The following is a 17,427-nucleotide window of genomic DNA, read 5'->3' on the forward strand; positions in this document are numbered from 1 at the left end:
AGCAGATTTTCACTTATCTAAAAAATAAATAAAAAAACTTCATACTCCCCTCAGTACAAGAAGATGGCAAAATCAATAGTCTGAGTGCAGCAGTATTCATAATTTATTACAGCTATCGCTCCTTCCTTTTCTCTCTGAGCCAAACAACTCTGCTTAAATGCCACTGCTCTGCAACCATTTGCTCTGTGATCAGGAATGGTAAATTTTAATGCTTTTGTGTCAGTGCTTTTCAATCAGATAAGATAAAAAATCCATTTGAATCAAACAAACTGGACTTTTACAGTCTTGTTACTTTCCTACAATAACATTCATGGTGCATTCATTCAGTCAAATACAAAGGATGCAGCAGAACTGCACACCATAAGAAAAAAAAAACACTAAATGATGATGTTCTTGGTGAATATTGAATGTCATACTGATCTACACCTGGACATATTTGATATTTTTAAAGGACCATTTTGATCTTGGATAACCAAACTAAGAATCGTGGCCATATTCTGTCAGAAAGTTGGACGTAGTTCCAGTGCAGATTGGACTCCGCCAGAGCTCTTCTTTGTCCCCTATTCCTGTTTGTGGCGGTCCGAACTTGCTGAAGGATATGGGACTGAAGCACCTTAGGATGTCCTGTTGTGAAATGTATCAATGATTTTTAAGGAACATTTTCTATTTTTCTGAATGTAAATCAGAAGTTAATTTTAAAAAATGCATAAAAAACATTTGAAGGTCCTGTGCATGCAGTCATTCTGATTGTAGAGAAAGGGAAAATACAGCTGTTGAAGCGGTGGATGAGGTGAGGAGAAAATACTGCAGGGATTGGAAAGAAAACCACATGCACACATTCTCCAATTAACACCTTGAGCGGTGAACTGAGGCAAAAGCTGTGAGAAACGCTTCCACTATCGCACATATTTTGTTAGAAATATTTAGTATATGTTATCTTATGTTTGCTGTGTTCTTATGTTCACTGTCTTTGATGTGTGAAGTTGTTGGGCTGTTCTCCCATTGTCCTGTGAGTTTTCAGTTCCTGCCTTACAGCACAAGGAACTAACAGGAACTGAACTCAACCATCAGTAAATTGGTGCGGCGTGCCTGCACTCAAGATAACAGAAGAAATAACTGAAGAAACAGTAACACTATGTAATTGACTTTAAATAACAAAATAATTTATGTAATGAGACAGACTAAGGAAATAAAAAGGGAAGGTACGCTGTCTTTTACGCTGTCTTTCCTTTCTCTGCACTCCTTCCTTCTATTCCTTTTTTAGTCTGACATGCGCATTTATCTGAGCATTTCAGATAAAGTTGTGGGGGGCAGATTTAATGTGGCATGCAAACATCAGCACACCAAAACTAGGTCTTTGCAACAACAGCAGACTGTGTTTGCATGACCTTTAGGCAGAACAAAACCATTTTGGAAACTAACACGGGTGCCATTCTGCTGTGATTTTACTGTGAAAATGAGGAGAATAGAAAAGCAGAGTGAACACACACCTCTGAAGACCAACACTACCGGTGCAGATTCCTCATTATTGCTTCCACTGAAAACCTAATTATTCAAATCATCCCTTCATGTATTATGTAAGGTGACAGCCTTCTAAGGGCCTAAAAGGCTGACCATTAATACACCAATTTTGCTCGGTCATGGCAAGGAGGCATGCTCCCTCTTCGTGTCTATGTGGCTCCACATTCATTATGGAGCTTCATGCACGAGGCATAGATTCAATTAGAAACGGCTCGCTATGTTTAAAACCACCTGCTTAATTAGATCAGGAGGAGCACAGATAGACAAACGCCAACCTTCGGATCATTTGAGTTTTAAATGCCAATGCTGACTGATACAGGATGGATTCAACTGAAACTGATGATTGGCGCCAATCGGTGTCCACACATGCACACACACAAGTTAAAGGTTTTTCATAAGTTGTCAAATTATTTTCAGGATTTTTATAGACACTGTCCTATGTGATTTTCATCAGATTTTAAATTAACCAAGTGCAAGTAAAAAAGAAGCAGTTCAAAATAAAAGAGCTCAAAACTAAAAGAAGTTTGGATTGGGTTTCAGAGCAAGAAATGTATTACTCTTCTGGTCTTGAATTAAACAATGGCTTAATTAGCTCATCAGCATACTATCAAGTTCTCTAGCAACATGCCAACTATCAGTTCTGTTATGTTTGGAAGCTAGGACGAGGTAGAAGCTCAAGTAGACAAAGAACCCTTAACAGCTTTTATTCATAACTCGCTCAGTAGTACAGTAACATCAAGTATTCCTTTCCTCCATCTTCTCTCTTCTTCTTCTCTCTCCTCTCTATCATATTCTCGTACACCACCTAGTGGTAGACACAACAAGTTTCTTTGATCAAAGTGTGCTGAAACAGGAAAACATCTAAAACTTGCAGGACAGAACATGAAGACAGACTTTGGACCCCAATGTTTAAGGGCTGGACATACCTCTAAGGTTACATCAGCCTCTTAGTGCTCATGGATAAACATGCACTTCTATTCAGACCATTTTTGAGCAAGTCTGTTTCACTCAAAAATAAATTGTTTTTTACTGCAGCCTTATTGGGGGAAGATAATGTGAGGTTTATAAAATGTCCACAAACAAAAGAAGAAAACCAAAGATCTCATCAGAATGTATCATTTTTGTACGCTTGCTTCAAATTTTAAAAAGTAGATCTCTTCTGCATGTATTTTTTTTCTTACTCTGCTCATGATCTAACCAGCCATTTCTGTCGTCTGCACAACCCGCATGCTTACAAACATCTAAGCTCCACACGACTCTAGATGTGCCCAGTGGGTCGCTACAGATGACAAAATTTACATCATATGGTCTTCGTGTTCCAGTAAACAGTAGCAGCTCAACATAACGATTTGAATAAGATTTTAGGAACTACAAGCATGGATTGGTTTGAAAGTATTCTATGAAAGCTCTTGCTACAAGAACCCAGATTGGTTCAGAGTGTTTGCCTCTTTGAAGACTCCTCCAGACCTACAGTAGCTCATCCTAAATAAATCAAAGAATCAATGCGATTTCAGTGAAAAATAAACTAATTCTGTAAATGAGTCAATGCAGAACAGGGGAAAAAATAAATAAGCAACATAAATGGAGATTACTAAATAAAGGAAAGAGCTTACAAAACAAATTGGTTGCTAAGGACAACAAAGAAATGTCAGAGAAATAAAGATAGAAAAACAAATACAAATCTGTAGATGTTTGTTCTGCTACTTAATGAGACCATAGTCATTCCGGTGAACCCTGCAACTGTAACATCTCGTTCTCTTGACTCGTCTATTCATTAATCCCTCTATCCATTCCTCCTCCGCTCCCTCTTTCGTGTTGATGTGTTCTCTATCCTAATAAGATGAGATGAAAAGGGAGGGGATGCCCATGTAAATGTTCTGTAGCAGCCACTGCGTCGGTCCCCAGCGAGCACCCAAAGCGTCTCGTCTCGCACTCAATCACTCGCCGAGTAACGACTGTTGTGGCACCAGTCTTATGGCTCCAGAACAATGTCTGCTTAATGAGGTGGAATGGTGTGTCTACACGGACACACATGCACCACCAAATCGGAGGCTGGGACAAATTCACCACCTTATTATGATACATTAACAGCTTGGGTGTCTTTCCTTAATTGCAGGCTTTAGGGTGTGTGTTTAAGTCGTGTATAGGAGGGTAACATTAAACCTACGCACCAAACCGGGTCGTCTTTCCTCAATTTAAAGCTTAAGTAGAGCAAGGATGACAAATGCCTTGCAATACATATTAAAGATGCTTTCAAGAAATAAACAGTTTCTGCTCTGGATCCAAATTCTCATTAAAGGAGGATTATCACATGCTAAATACCAAATGCTATAATCTAAGTTTTGGTTCTCATTTTGCTTTTTAAGGAGTGCCTTACCACTTCTGCATAACTTTAAACTGAATTTAGGGTTAGGGTTAGATTAATGTTCAATGATTAATATTTACTTTTGTGACTTGTACTCTTATGAGAAAAATCTGCCTCCAAAAATACAAGTTTGTCGCACAAGAGGAAATGTGGCTTTGAGACTTTTTTCTATTCAATCACTTCTGAGGCGATGGCAGAGACGACACAGTCAGCATGAAAAACTGCTGGTCCAACCGTTAATGTTACAGCGCTTATAGTCTGAAACTGTACCATAATGTCTTCAAACCAAATAAAGTTTGCTACGTTCACAGATATTCAATAAATAATGCCTAAGAGGCATAACTCAATAAAGGATTAATCACACAGAGTAACAGCTGAGAGGATTTAGTAGGGATTGTACTTCAGAACATAAATATGTTAAAACCTTCAAATATTGCTTTGAATTAAGAATTTTCTCCCTCTTTTGTCAGAGGCGGCTGCTAAAATATGACAAAAATTTTAGAAAAGTTTTCTTGCCTGTGTTCGCTCAAAGTTTTCTTTATGTCCTTTAACATCTCAGAGTCTACCACTTTCACATTTCATGTCTGTCAAGTAGGACAAAATTAATGCTTAGGAATAGAGTTTGATTACAAATTGATTCAACTATTAATGAGCACAATTATCCCATCTCCAAACAAAAAGAGCAATAAGCACAGAACCAGTAGAGTGCTACTCTGCTATTTCACATTAAATTGTTGCCCACATGCAGCTGCAGTGTTATTGATCTTTGTGTGCAGTTTGTGAATGCTTATAAAACACAATAAATAAAGCTTAATTTAAATGTCGTTCACTGCTGAGCAATACAACCGACTTAAAGCTGACATTTACAGCACATAACAAGAACTGATCAATGAATTTTTTGTCAAGGTTGTAGATGCCATTATCAGTTACACAATTGCGTAATGTACTTTGGGAGTGATCCAAACTATGGAAATATTATTTTAGTTGACCAAACCTTGATTTTTAGGCCTTGAGCATTGTTAGAGTTATTTGTAATCATCCCATTAATCCTACATAGCTCATGACCAATGCTCTTCAATAACAATAAAATGGAGAGCTGTCGGTTTATGTTAGCGGCCAAGTCTTTGTTTGTCTGCTGTTATGTCATAATCTGTTTTCAGATATCTGCTTGAAATTTTCAAACTCTTGGAATACAAATATTTAACTGCAAACAAATGGTCTCTATTTACTAATTAGTTTATTCTTAAGGCATTTTGTTACACTTAGTTTTATGAAGGGGTATGACAGAAAACCATTTTATTTAAACACTTAAATGGATATTTCTGATTTTCTATAGAGAGTCAGGAGCATTGATTTTTAACTGTCAGTCCCACATAAACACAAAATCAATACAATGGCCCTTACACCACCCTTAATGAATGAATAAGAGTCTTTTTTCCATCTTTCCATGAAGTCACTTTTCTTCTGTCTCCTCCAAGTCTACGAAAATGACAATAACAACCAACTTCACACTGACCCTTTGATTTCTGAGGCTGTCTTTGCTCCAGGGATGGTGATTTGCTAAAGATCAATAAATAGAAAGTAAAAAGGCACAAATCAACTATATGCAGTTGTCAATTAATTTTATTGCATGTTTGCAGCCAATTTAATTTAAAATTTTCAAGTTATGATTTGAAGATGAATCACTGGACCAAACTTATTCTTGATGCTGCAAACAGAATGTGAACGTAGAGCACTCTTCCGTCATGTAAAGTGCTGTACAAATGCAAGCTATTTGCCATTTACTGTAATTGGAGATCAATGTCTTGTACAAGATACAACCTTAGAGAAAAGAAAACTGATTTACAGATCATTTAGAAATTGTATTAAAACAGTATCTCAACAATTGGAAAACTGACAGGTTTCCTTCCTGATGTCAGAAGGAAACTCCATGAAGTACTTGAGGTTTTTTAACTATGGAAATCTGGGCAGATTTGTGTATGTGTAGCCTGAATAATTAAACAATTGCTAATCTCCCTCTTGTGAGTATGACACGTTCAGTGAGATCAAAATGAAGAAGTCGTTTCATTTCCTGCACTCCAGCCTAGTGAACCAAAACTCACAGGATGGATTGCAGACTCTCCCCAACTCTTGTTTTTATTCTCTCTCTTCTTTTCATCGTGATTCATTTCATCAATCTCCTCTCCAGACTTCTGAAATCAACTCCTCCACTCATCTCTTTACTTCCATTTCCTGTGTTAACTTTTCCACCTCTTTCCATTTCAAATCATGCTTTCATTACAGCGTTGCATCCATTCATTTCTCCAGCTTTCTATTCCACTATAGTTTGCCCTTTTCTTGCCCCGCCTTCTCATCACAAACACACACTCTCTACTGCAGACTCAGCACTTTTGTTCTGCAGTCCTCTGCAGACATTGAAGTGTGCTGATTTACATTTTCACAACCTACCGTACCAAGCCTCAGAGCAAAACTATGGCACACCCAGTATCTGCACTATCTTTCAAAAGTGACAAGAAAATGCATAGCCTATGTATTCACCATGTTCTCTTTGCTCATACATAAAAGAATAAAGTAGAAACACATTTGAATTTACAAACTGCACGATATATATGATGACCTAAACACAACTAAAACAGGAGGGGAAAAGGAAAACAAACATATCCTGGATATGCAGAACATTGCTCAACCGTAAACCCGAGAGGTCCACCCACCAGCAAGTCAACAGCCCAAAACTTACATCCAGGGCTATGATGCTGAATTAGAACCTCAATTAGGTCAAATTTAAAACCTAATTGTTAATCTGAACAAGATTTGAAAACTGATGTGCACAGATGCCCAAATTCAGTTTGACTGAGGTCAAGTCTTTTTTTTTTTTCAAAGAAGGATGAGCAAAAAATTTGCTTCAAGACCTGCAAAGCTGATTGAGACATACTCCAGAAAACCTTCTGTTGGTTTTCTCTAGAAAGTTGATTTAGCAAGGTACTGACTTAGATAGGCTGAAAACAAACGCACATCTGAGGTTTTAGACATCTTCCTCTTCATAAAAATGCACTACTTTGTGTTAATCTTACATTTAAATCACATGCACACCTGTTTGAATGGCTATCTTTGAGGCGACTTCCCATCAACTTCCAATCATTTCTACAGCCTAAACCTTACCCTTATGCTAACCCTAACCCTATCCATTACATACCTAACCCTAACCAACACTTAATTCATACCTTAGTCCTAAATCCTGACCCAAAAACAGCATTTCCCCTTGTGGTAACCAGGCTTCGGTCCCCACAAGGAGCAGTGGGGCCCCACAATGTAGTATGTGTCAGGAAAATGGTCTCCACAAGGTATTACAAACAAACACGCGCACACACACACACATCTATATCAAGACATTGTTTCCGACTACACATTAGGGCTGGAGGCGAGTGGTAATAAGGCCAGGCTGGTGGAGTTAGTCTTTACTGATACAGCAAAATAGCAATGTTAAGCACACTGGGGTATTTTCCTGTTGGTTGTTGATTAATAAGAAGCCAAAAGTTGTAAATGTATAATGTTGTGTGTTTCACAGAGCTGTTTTGAAACTTTATTGCACTGAGACAATCACTGGAGTTTGAGTCTGCAGAGCTTTTTCTGATATTAATGGTGGGTGGATTAAGACATCACAAAGCACTGGAAACTGTTTGGAAGCATTACAGCAGTGCAGAAACACTTAATGACCATTTATTACATATTATTGATGAAGTAGTACCGCAGCTGTAGTAATAGAGAGGTGAAATTGAGGGTTTGATTTTAGTTGATGAAGGAAAGCTGGGGGTTATACATTTTGTTGTTTGTTTACCAGAGATAAAATCCTGGGCTGGGGCCTCCAGAACATACGGATACCCTGACCCTGGAGAACAAAAACCATATGAAATTGTTACACAATGCACAGCTTGGGTATGTGCATTTGTTTTCTCTCTCCAAAACTCCATTTTTCATTTCATCACTTCAGGAAAAAAAGTTAAGTACATAAGATCATTACTTTGTGATGGATGTAGGCCCTGTTCACATGCAGCAGTTTAACAAATGAACAAGGTAACAGAAAAGAGTGGTGAGGCAATGTGGGGCGAACAGGGGCAAGAGATAATTATGTCATTGGCGTCCTTGCGATGCATAATTGTGAGGTTGAAAGAAAGGGACACATATTCCCTTTTTATTAACAAAAACCTGTAAATGTGGCATGGTTTGGTTTTCAAAGTCAATATTATTGGAATCATGCTTCACAGCAAATACACCAGTAAGTGCTTTGGTGGAAAATTGCACAAGTGCAGTTAGATTAAATAGAAAGAATGTGAGAAAAAATGTTTAAGTCTTGCCACACATTCCAAATTGGGAATGTGTTGGTCCATTATAAAACTAATGAACTAAATATTGATATTTTTGATTTAATGCAAGTTCTAGGTGTATGAATGATTTTGCAAGCAACTGGAGCACCTATACAAATACTGAAGTATTAAAAAGTCATGCAATCCATGTTATTTTTGTGAATACCTGAGCAAATAAATGAATAAATGTGAAAGCTGTTTTGATCACCCTCTAGTGGCTGGCTGCGCTCCAGTCCTTCACAATTTCAGATCATCACAACGCAGTTATTATTGATGCAAAATACACCAAACCTATTACTTGTAAATTAATGTATAAGGACCCTAACCTCAGACTATGTCTCCCTCTGGCATCACAAATATGAAAAAATAAATGAAAAGGATAAAAAGTTTGCACCTTTCAGCCCAGTTTGGAAACAAATCAGTAAGGTATGGGGGGAAAGTGAGTTGTGGACAGGCTCTGGTCTCACTGAGGATTAGAGAGTAATAACTCAAAACATGGGGCTCAAATGAATGGAGCAGAAGGCGCACAGTAACCCTTATGTTTCAGCTTGCACACAGCCTAAGAGGAGGGATAAGAAAAGCTGATGGATTGTCATCCAAGAGGGAAGTGAAGAGAGCTGAGTGGCAAGAGCAAACAAGAAAAAGTGAAGGAGAGGTCAGAGAGGTTGGAAAAAGAAGGAAAGTGAGATTAAAATAACTGAGATCAGGAAGATGAAGCAAAGATTTAATACAACAAATCAGATTAGCAGGGAAAGGTTACGAAATGAGGCATACAACAGATAGAACAAGTTTGAAACTAGACTTTAAAAAGTTAGTAGCAAAGTAACATCTAAGTTCTTTGTGGCCTTTGACCAATAAGCCTCAGTTTTACGGCGAGGAGTTGCCCTGTATAAAGCATGTGCTGATATCACAATCCAAACACATAAAAATTAATCACGGCATTAATAAAACTCCACCGTTTATGGTGGAGCAGCTGCAGTAAAGCCCATCAGCAATGAGGTAAGTGATTTACAGTAACCTCTGCGCCACATTGGAAAACTGCAGTAACTCTGATCTGTGGCCCAAACTGCACTTCATCAAGGCAATTTGTTTTCACTGTAACTCTTGCCAACTGTAAGACTAGGTAATACTGCAGTTTACGCTCAACACCATGATACAAAAAATATTTCCAGAAGTTGCTCAAAAATCTAAATGAATCTGGTTAAACTTGAGATCAATTATTCCTTCACTACTTTATTATTAAGTTAAAGGAACAATCCATACACCACCCTTCCTCATGGCTGCATGCTTCATCTTACCCTGCTCTCCCTCATTATTCACCCTCAGAGTCCTGCATTTTTCAGAGTGTTTCGACAGACTGTGAGGAATTCGACCAGGGTGCAGCATTATTCTTTAAAACAGCTCCCAGTGGCTTTAGAAACTCAATGACTTTGGCGACCCAGTGAGTCTCTCTGGTGACGACTGTTGGGATGGATGGTCTAACCTCTGATTACGCCATCGGAAGATTATACTTGTTGAAAGTCAGAGTCAAAATGCTGTTTGCAGCACCATGTAATGTAATCGGGATAGGTTCCCTGCAGCATGCTCAAACACAACAGTCTTTGAGGAAACAGATTTTGATTGTCCAACAGAGTGTTTTCCCAGTAATTTAACCATTCCCCACTTTGGGTCTGCTTTCAGAGTGAACATGCTTGGACTTTCAGCCTTGGCCACGTTAGCAGTTGTTTCTCTCCTTGTACTGTAGACTATTTTTCACATAGTTGAATAGTTGATTTATAATTCCTTTAGTCCGCTTTAAATCACAAGACTAACCTGATACAATCTTCTCTCTAAAGGCCTCAGACAGTTCTTTCAAGACCTTACTCTCACTTCATCAAGGAGGAAAACAAACTAAATTTGAGTACAAACTTGTGTATTTTCAACCATTTAAATGTGTGGGGGTGTTCAAATTTGTTCCTCACCAAAAGTTGTTTTTAATTATATTTTACAGAAAAATCTACAGTTCTTTTTTTTTTCTCCAGTTTTTGTTGGGTTATTTGAATGAACAGTGCTGTTAAAACTGATACTAAATAAAAAAACAGGCTGTGTGTAGTCTCCTAATTTTTATCACGACTAAATAGACATTTTGAACACAAGTACCGTACCTAGTGTAAAAAAATAAGCCATGAGAATATTTGCCAACCTTTCTTAGAATTGAGTTTTAAAAGAGATAAATAATTAGTTATAACAAAAGGTCTTCATTTGAGAAACATTTATTTCAGAAGTAAAATCAATACAATACACACGTATAATGCCACATAAAAACTTTGAGGCATTTTGCCTTAATCTAAACGTTTTATAGGCCGCCTGCATCACCTTGATGTCTCGCATTGTTTTTTTTAAAGGCTTGAGTCCACTACAACCTAAGTGGCATGCTATCCACAGGTAAAAAAAAAAATAACAATCTCGGTTAAAAATACAATAAGAATGAATATTTTTACATTTATAATTATGCATTTTATGTTTCACAAACAACTTTTTCAGTTTAGTAGGAAAATTACAATATATTTAGGCCAATATGTTCAAGTAGTGGATCCATTTAAGCCTCATCTATGACCCCAGTGCTTGTTGAACATCTTTCCTTCCATGGACTATCGTTGATAAGTCATGATTACTACAGACCGAAAATCTTAAAACAGACAAATGATTACAAAGCTTGAAGTGTTCAACTGTATTACTACTGTGTGTTAGAGTGTGTTGCCCCTGGGAGGCTGAGCATGGAAGAGGGGCACAGTGAACAACTAGCCTGAGAAAGGATTCTTCATGTAGACTCTCACATGCTTACAAATCTCTCTGCAGCAATGCGTACAAAGTAATGAACATGAAGGGGGGGATAAATAGACAGTTGGCTATAAGTTGTTTGTTTATGCATAATCTGTTGGTTTCTGATATTAAAATAAGCCAGTCAGTTAGATAAAAGAAAGCTTTATCTTACCGGAAAGAACACTTTGGCTAAAAGTTACAGTCTGGTGTGCAACTTTAGTGGTAGCTGGAAGTTCGCCTGGTTTGTTTTGGTGTCACTTTTTAATGTTTGCTTTTTAAGGAGTTTTGAAGTTCCTTATTTAATTACAAAGTTGATGGAGGAAGAAAGAAGGACTGAAGCGAAGGTTTGTCAGCATTTTTAACATCTTAACTTGCCACAAACAACTTGAAGCCAAATGTAAACACCACTGCTACAGGAGCAAAATTAGCTGCACACAAGCAGACATTTCATTCAGATTTTGTGTTGCAGAATTCCCTCTGAGGAGAGGAGAAGATATTGTAACATCTGAACTGACTATGATGGACTGTATTTTATATCAAAACAACTTTGAAGTATTGCAAACATTTTTTATTCTCAAATTTTAGTACAGTCTTATTAAAAAATGAATCTTCACTTTAATTGACAACCTTAACTATTTTCAAATGGTTTTATTGTCACAAAATGTATCCTTTCATCAGTTTTACCCAATTGCCCCAGTCAATTCTTTACAGCTATTTAACACACTAAAATTATTTGTCTTGTGTCCTTGCTTACCGGTATTTTGTGGGTTAGAAGCAGGAGTATGGGAACCACTGTTCTGTGAATAACATTAAGGTTACAGAAAACAATGTTATTTAAGCAACGGAAAGAATAGTTGGTTTTCTGCTTTAAATTCTCTTAGATCATGTGGCACTTTTTTGTTCAAGGTTTAATTTAGCACAGTTACACCTTGAAACCAGGTTTTTGTTAAAGATCATCATGCCTTAAAACCTCAGAACCTTGACTAACTGATTTTAAATGGCATCTTTTCTTTTACAAGAAAAATTAATATTATATATATATATATATATATATATATATATATACACACACACATACTATATATATACATATATATATGATATATAATATATAACCCCTGTATATATATATATACTGTATATATATAAGAAAGAAAACAAACTGAAGCTGATGTGGATTTGTCTTGGCAAGTATAATCCTCTCACTAAAGAAAGCCTACCTGGGATTTCAATTGTGGCGTCACGGTGAGTTACATTCTACGGCAATGATTATACCTTTTGTGTATGGACCTATTTTTTCCTGGTATCTTCGGAATTTCATGTCTTCCACCTTTAGAACCAAAGTACAAAAAGTCACATCTGATTTTCAAACTGAAAGATTTTCTCAGATAAATACGGCCATCCCTTTAAGATTAATCTCTTCACAAAATGTAGAATAATATCTAAATTCATACAGTATTTGTGAAGGATCCATTGATGTAGTGTGAACAGGAAAGCTGACAGGATGCTCCTGAATGCCCAGAGATTATACTCAGACACACACAAATAAAAAACTCCTCCGCAGAGGAAGAGAAGCCCTGCCAGGATCCCTCTTCCTCCATGAAGTCCACTTTTCATCTCTGCCAGAGCTCATCCGCCTGCTGCCTCCGTCACAATGCAGCCCTGTAAAGTTCAACGCCGCCCCCTGCTGACCAATACACACACAGCAACAAGCCTTTCCCCACAGACTGCACCGGCTGGTTGAACAGCCAACAGTTGGTGAAAATACCATATGCTCACTCCTGCGGCACTTGTTTTTCTATTTATGCTCTCCAAATGGAGGCATTGAGGGGGATGAAAATCATTCAGCTTTGCAGCTCAGAGTTACTGTCGGGTTTAATGAGGCCAGACTGTTTTAAGGGAAAACTTTCACTTAATAGCACAAAGAAATGCTTCATTATTTGTGCTTTGAATTAACCAGGAAAGAATTAAGTTTTGCGAAAAAGATCAATCTGTATTTATATCTAAAGCCATAAAATAACCTTAAAAGAGGGACTATTGTCTATGACCTACACAAAAAATATTAATTATATTTTTTGCATAAAGACCATTCATTTTAAGTTCCTTTTGGAATGAGCTGATTTAGGGCCTATTGGCATTTTTATGCAAATAAACTGCTGTTGGCTGCATCCCCCAATACTTGTATGAGAACTTCATATATACATGGCAAAATGGTTGAAAAACAAATGGTACATCTCTGACCCTTGCGAGACTCCTGCACAACCATCAAGTAGCAGCAACCATTCCTGGATGTCAACAACACTTGACTTTTCCAGCAGCCATTGTACAGCTCATAAAGTGGTAAAACCTGCTGACCAGCTCCACTCCGATTGTGTCTCCAGACACCAAAAAACATTAACTTATTGACAGAAGACAGTTTGGGATTTATGCTTGCACTCCTTTTAGAAGTTTTACATAATATGACCCCTTTAAAGAATATATCTGAACATTTCTCAACATGAAAGAATAATAAAAAAAATTATATATTTATATTTTACAAAGTTCAATCTGAGGATATAAAAACTTGATCAACTTTCATAGGACCATTTACTGAACAGCATGTATGAATGACTTTATTTAACAGAGTGTGTGTCCTTTAACCCCCAGCTGATGGAGGCAGATGGCTACCCTTCCTGTGTCTGGTTCTGCTCAGGGTCTAGTCTCCACCATGACACTTCATCCCATGCACACTAAAAATGAAGGACTACAGGAAAGACTGCATTTAATCTTTGTTTTCTTCTCCCTCTTACCTATTTGACAATCAGGAATTATATAAAGACTGATAAACTGAATTAAAATGCATTGATCTAATCAGGATATTTATAGATTCACTTTACTTCATTACACTACGTTTCTTGAATTGGGTTTATTTAGGAAGAAGTGAATGAGAACTTGAATTAGTTTTTGTTTAATATAAACTGTACTTACAATGAAAACAATGGATGGATGGAAGTTCTACCTGTTTTCTCTCTGCCTCAAGAAGATTTGTTGTGAATAACTGTGCTCTGCAAGTCAAACATTCAACTGATTGAATGTTTCTGTTGCAGCTTGTTGCTGTAAAACGTTTGAAAGCATGTTAGAAAACCTGAGATAGCTACAAGGGAAGAAGGAACGCTATGTGGCATGAAAATGGTAAAATGAGGGATATAACAATAAATCCTCCTCACAAGTCACTACATCATAATACATTATTGGCTCAATAAGAATCAAATTGGATTCTAGCAAATTAAAAAAAAATTGCGTTATGAAATTAAAACTGAATTGCACAACACTCATGTGAGAAGAGAACAGACATATTACTTGATAATTTTAGAATCTAGAGTTGCAGCTGTGCATCTTGCTAATCTTAACAAGCTCACAGCTTTCTGCTTGTTTGGTCTTGAACAAATTAACAGTTTCCTGAAAAAAAAGACCAACTCAGCTTTTCTGTAGCCTTGTAAAGGTCAAAGGAGCAGCCACAGCTGCTGATGCAAGACTGAACCCAATCTTGTAAGGGAATGAAAGATGTGGGGTGCAACCAGTGGGACAAGGGAAGCTGAACTTTAAATGAAGAACTTGAAGGATTTACAGGTGAAATTTGGGCCATTTGGTTTGCAGGTTCAAGATACAATGGATACAGCAACTCAAGGAAATTGAAATTACAGAGTGAAACCAAATAAAGCAAAATGTTATGCTCAGATAGATTCAAAATCATTAACCTTAAATCATCATTATACTCAATTACTGGTGCAGTTCAGTGGTGTGCTTGTTGTTGCATCCAGAAATAAAGGCAGACAAAAAAAAGAAAAACAGAATATGTTTTCTGATCAGTTACTGTGTGCCTAATTTGATAGCTTAGATATGTGAAAACATTTTTTTTTTTGCAAAGAAAACAAAAGGAAAAAAATTGCACAACACAAGATGTAGTAAATGGAAAAAAAAAAGTCAATTTTATTTTGAAAACAAAATGGGCCAAACATAAAACTTGGACATAAGCATATATAAAAGTTTATGAAGACTTTATGGCAGCCATTTCCACAGTAGTCAGCTAGTAAAGGATAAAAAGTGTTCCGTGTATAGAGAATAAATTTTGGAATTTGGAATCAAACTCCAAAGTATGGAATTTGGAAAAGAAACTAAATAGAAAAGTTAACCAAGATATGATGTTTTATTGACAATCAATATTATAAAGCTATTGACTAATTTCACTGAAAACTCTAGACTTGTTGCTTTAACACTTGAAAAGCCAAGTTCTTTGATTAGCAGCGGCTAATAGTCAGAATATTCTTATTTATTTCTTCAAAATAACAATATCCAAACTGATCATGTTTACATATCAACAAACAATAGTCGTCTGAACTGCCACGAGTCAGCTGTAACTTATCGACAATCTGCAACACCGTTGGCAATAACTACAGACATGATACCTGCTGCTCAAGCTGCTCCGCTGTCACTGCGTTTTACTGAGAAGAATATCTGGAGTGGGGCTGGTACAGCTTGTACAGCCCCACTCTCTCTTTCTATCTCTCTCTCATACACTGTAGGCAGCTGAAAAAATGACAGCCTCCTTGGGGACAGAGATGGCTGATGACATGTTGATAATGCCGTTGGCTGCAGCATTCAGCATCATTATACCGCAACAAATGAGCAAGATGCGAGTGTGTGTTATGAATAAAATATAGATACATATGGGCCACCTGTAAGCAGTGTGTTTCTTTTTGTTTGTACACACTCAACACATTTTCTGCAGCCATAAAGCACATAAAATGACAAAGTGTCTGAATGTGTCAGATTCCCAAGTACTTTCATCCTCTACAGCATGTTTAATGGCTCTCCCTTGCTGTGTGTTCATATGTGCCATTTTTTCCTGCAGGCATACAAGTGAGCATAAGGCTGAACTGCTGTCCAAACAACATCTCTCATAATTGCGGCGGCCTGCTGAGCTAATCAATTGAATCACTGGCACCTCTACTGGTGTTCTGATCGATCTGAAGAGTACAAGAGCTGGTGAAGTAATGGAAGACTGATTCATCAGCTGCCAGGAAAAACGGTGATCAAGTTGCCTGCAGTTATGCTTTGGCGACACTAGAGGGCTCTCTGCTGTCACAGAATGAGAAGTGACACCAGGCTGATGAGTTGTATATACTGGAAAACTGGGATTTCTTATTTAGAACAGAAATTAGCAAAACGAGGCGAGATCAGTTAAAGGGCAACACACTTGACACAAATGCGATCAGGCTTTCTCCGTTGTTGCTCCTAATCCAGATCAGAGCTGAGTACAGTCTGGGTCATTTTAAAACGCTTCTTGAAACATATTGTTATTCATTAGCATTTAATTGAGACCTGATATGCTAACTTTTCTGTTGTGATGTTTTAGTTTTATTTTCTCTTTCATCAGTTTATTTTATTGTGTTATTATCTTTGTACAACACTTGGGTGCAGTTTTTGAAACTTGACATTGACGATTGATATTAGCTCTAAACTGAACAACGTCTTGATGATGCTGAAGGGTTAAATTTTTGGGGTACAATAAATTATTTCATAACAGAAGAGAAATATTCCAGATTCTACATCTTGTAGGGCTAGTTGGACAGTGTGTGTTTTGTCTTAAAAGTTAGACATACCAGTGAGGAACACTCCAGAGTTATCGAGTTAGGTGAAATCAGAAGCCTTTTCTCATCTGCCACATGAATCTCAAAGAATTCCTCCAACTCCTGTTAACAGCCCATATTTTCCTGTTGTGTTCTGCTTTATCTCACCTCATTTTGTAACTCAGCCACACACACTTGCTCTCATACACACACCCTTGTTTTCACTACTAACAAACCACAGAAAGTTGAAGGACGATTCACGTGAATCCCCTGTTCACTGCATGGCTCTGAAAGTTCACGTGATGCTGACAGACAATGAAGAAGAAATTCTTGTTATGATGATTGTCTGATGCTGCTTAATTTATAGCTTTCTGATCTGTTGTCCGGGACAGCCTGAGCTTCCTTAGCAATTGAGCATTGAGAACCACATCCAGTTCAGACTCAAAAAAGGAGGTTCCAGCATTGTATTTCTGTCACCAAAGTAATGAAAACAATCAGGCAGTGATGAGAGCTGCATCACAATGGTTGATTAGGCATACGTAGTGTCAGATCTACGCTCTAATCTGTGTTTACACACACTTTTGACTCACATTTTTTTAATAAATGGTTTAAAAAAAAATTAATATCCTGTAATATTGACACTGGAAGACAATAACTAATTAAAAAGAGGAGCCAGGTTGAAATTAAAAGGCCTTCATGACAAACCCTTAATGACATTATTGCAGTCAGAGGTCTGAATCTTATTAAGAGTGGTCCAATCACTGGACTG

General features: G+C 37.3%; 1 protein-coding gene across 10 annotated transcripts in view; it reads right to left on the bottom strand.

The window, feature by feature from the left end:
• The window catches only part of LOC114161983 (chloride channel protein 2-like), a 141,032-nt gene that overhangs the window by 53,956 nt on the left and 69,649 nt on the right, over positions 1-17,427 (bottom strand). For 8 of the 10 annotated variants that reach the window (XM_028045725.1, XM_028045724.1, XM_028045722.1 and 5 more), the window contains exon 3: positions 7,722-7,772. The exons of the other annotated variants lie outside the window; for them this stretch is intronic. In XM_028045725.1, the coding sequence (XP_027901526.1) occupies positions 7,722-7,772 (51 nt within the window). The remainder of the gene's footprint in view (positions 1-7,721; positions 7,773-17,427) is intronic. 10 annotated transcript variants of the gene reach the window in all.

The sequence above is a fragment of the Xiphophorus couchianus genome, chromosome 18, assembly GCF_001444195.1.
Source record: "Xiphophorus couchianus chromosome 18, X_couchianus-1.0, whole genome shotgun sequence".
Classification (NCBI taxonomy): domain Eukaryota; kingdom Metazoa; phylum Chordata; class Actinopteri; order Cyprinodontiformes; family Poeciliidae; genus Xiphophorus; species Xiphophorus couchianus.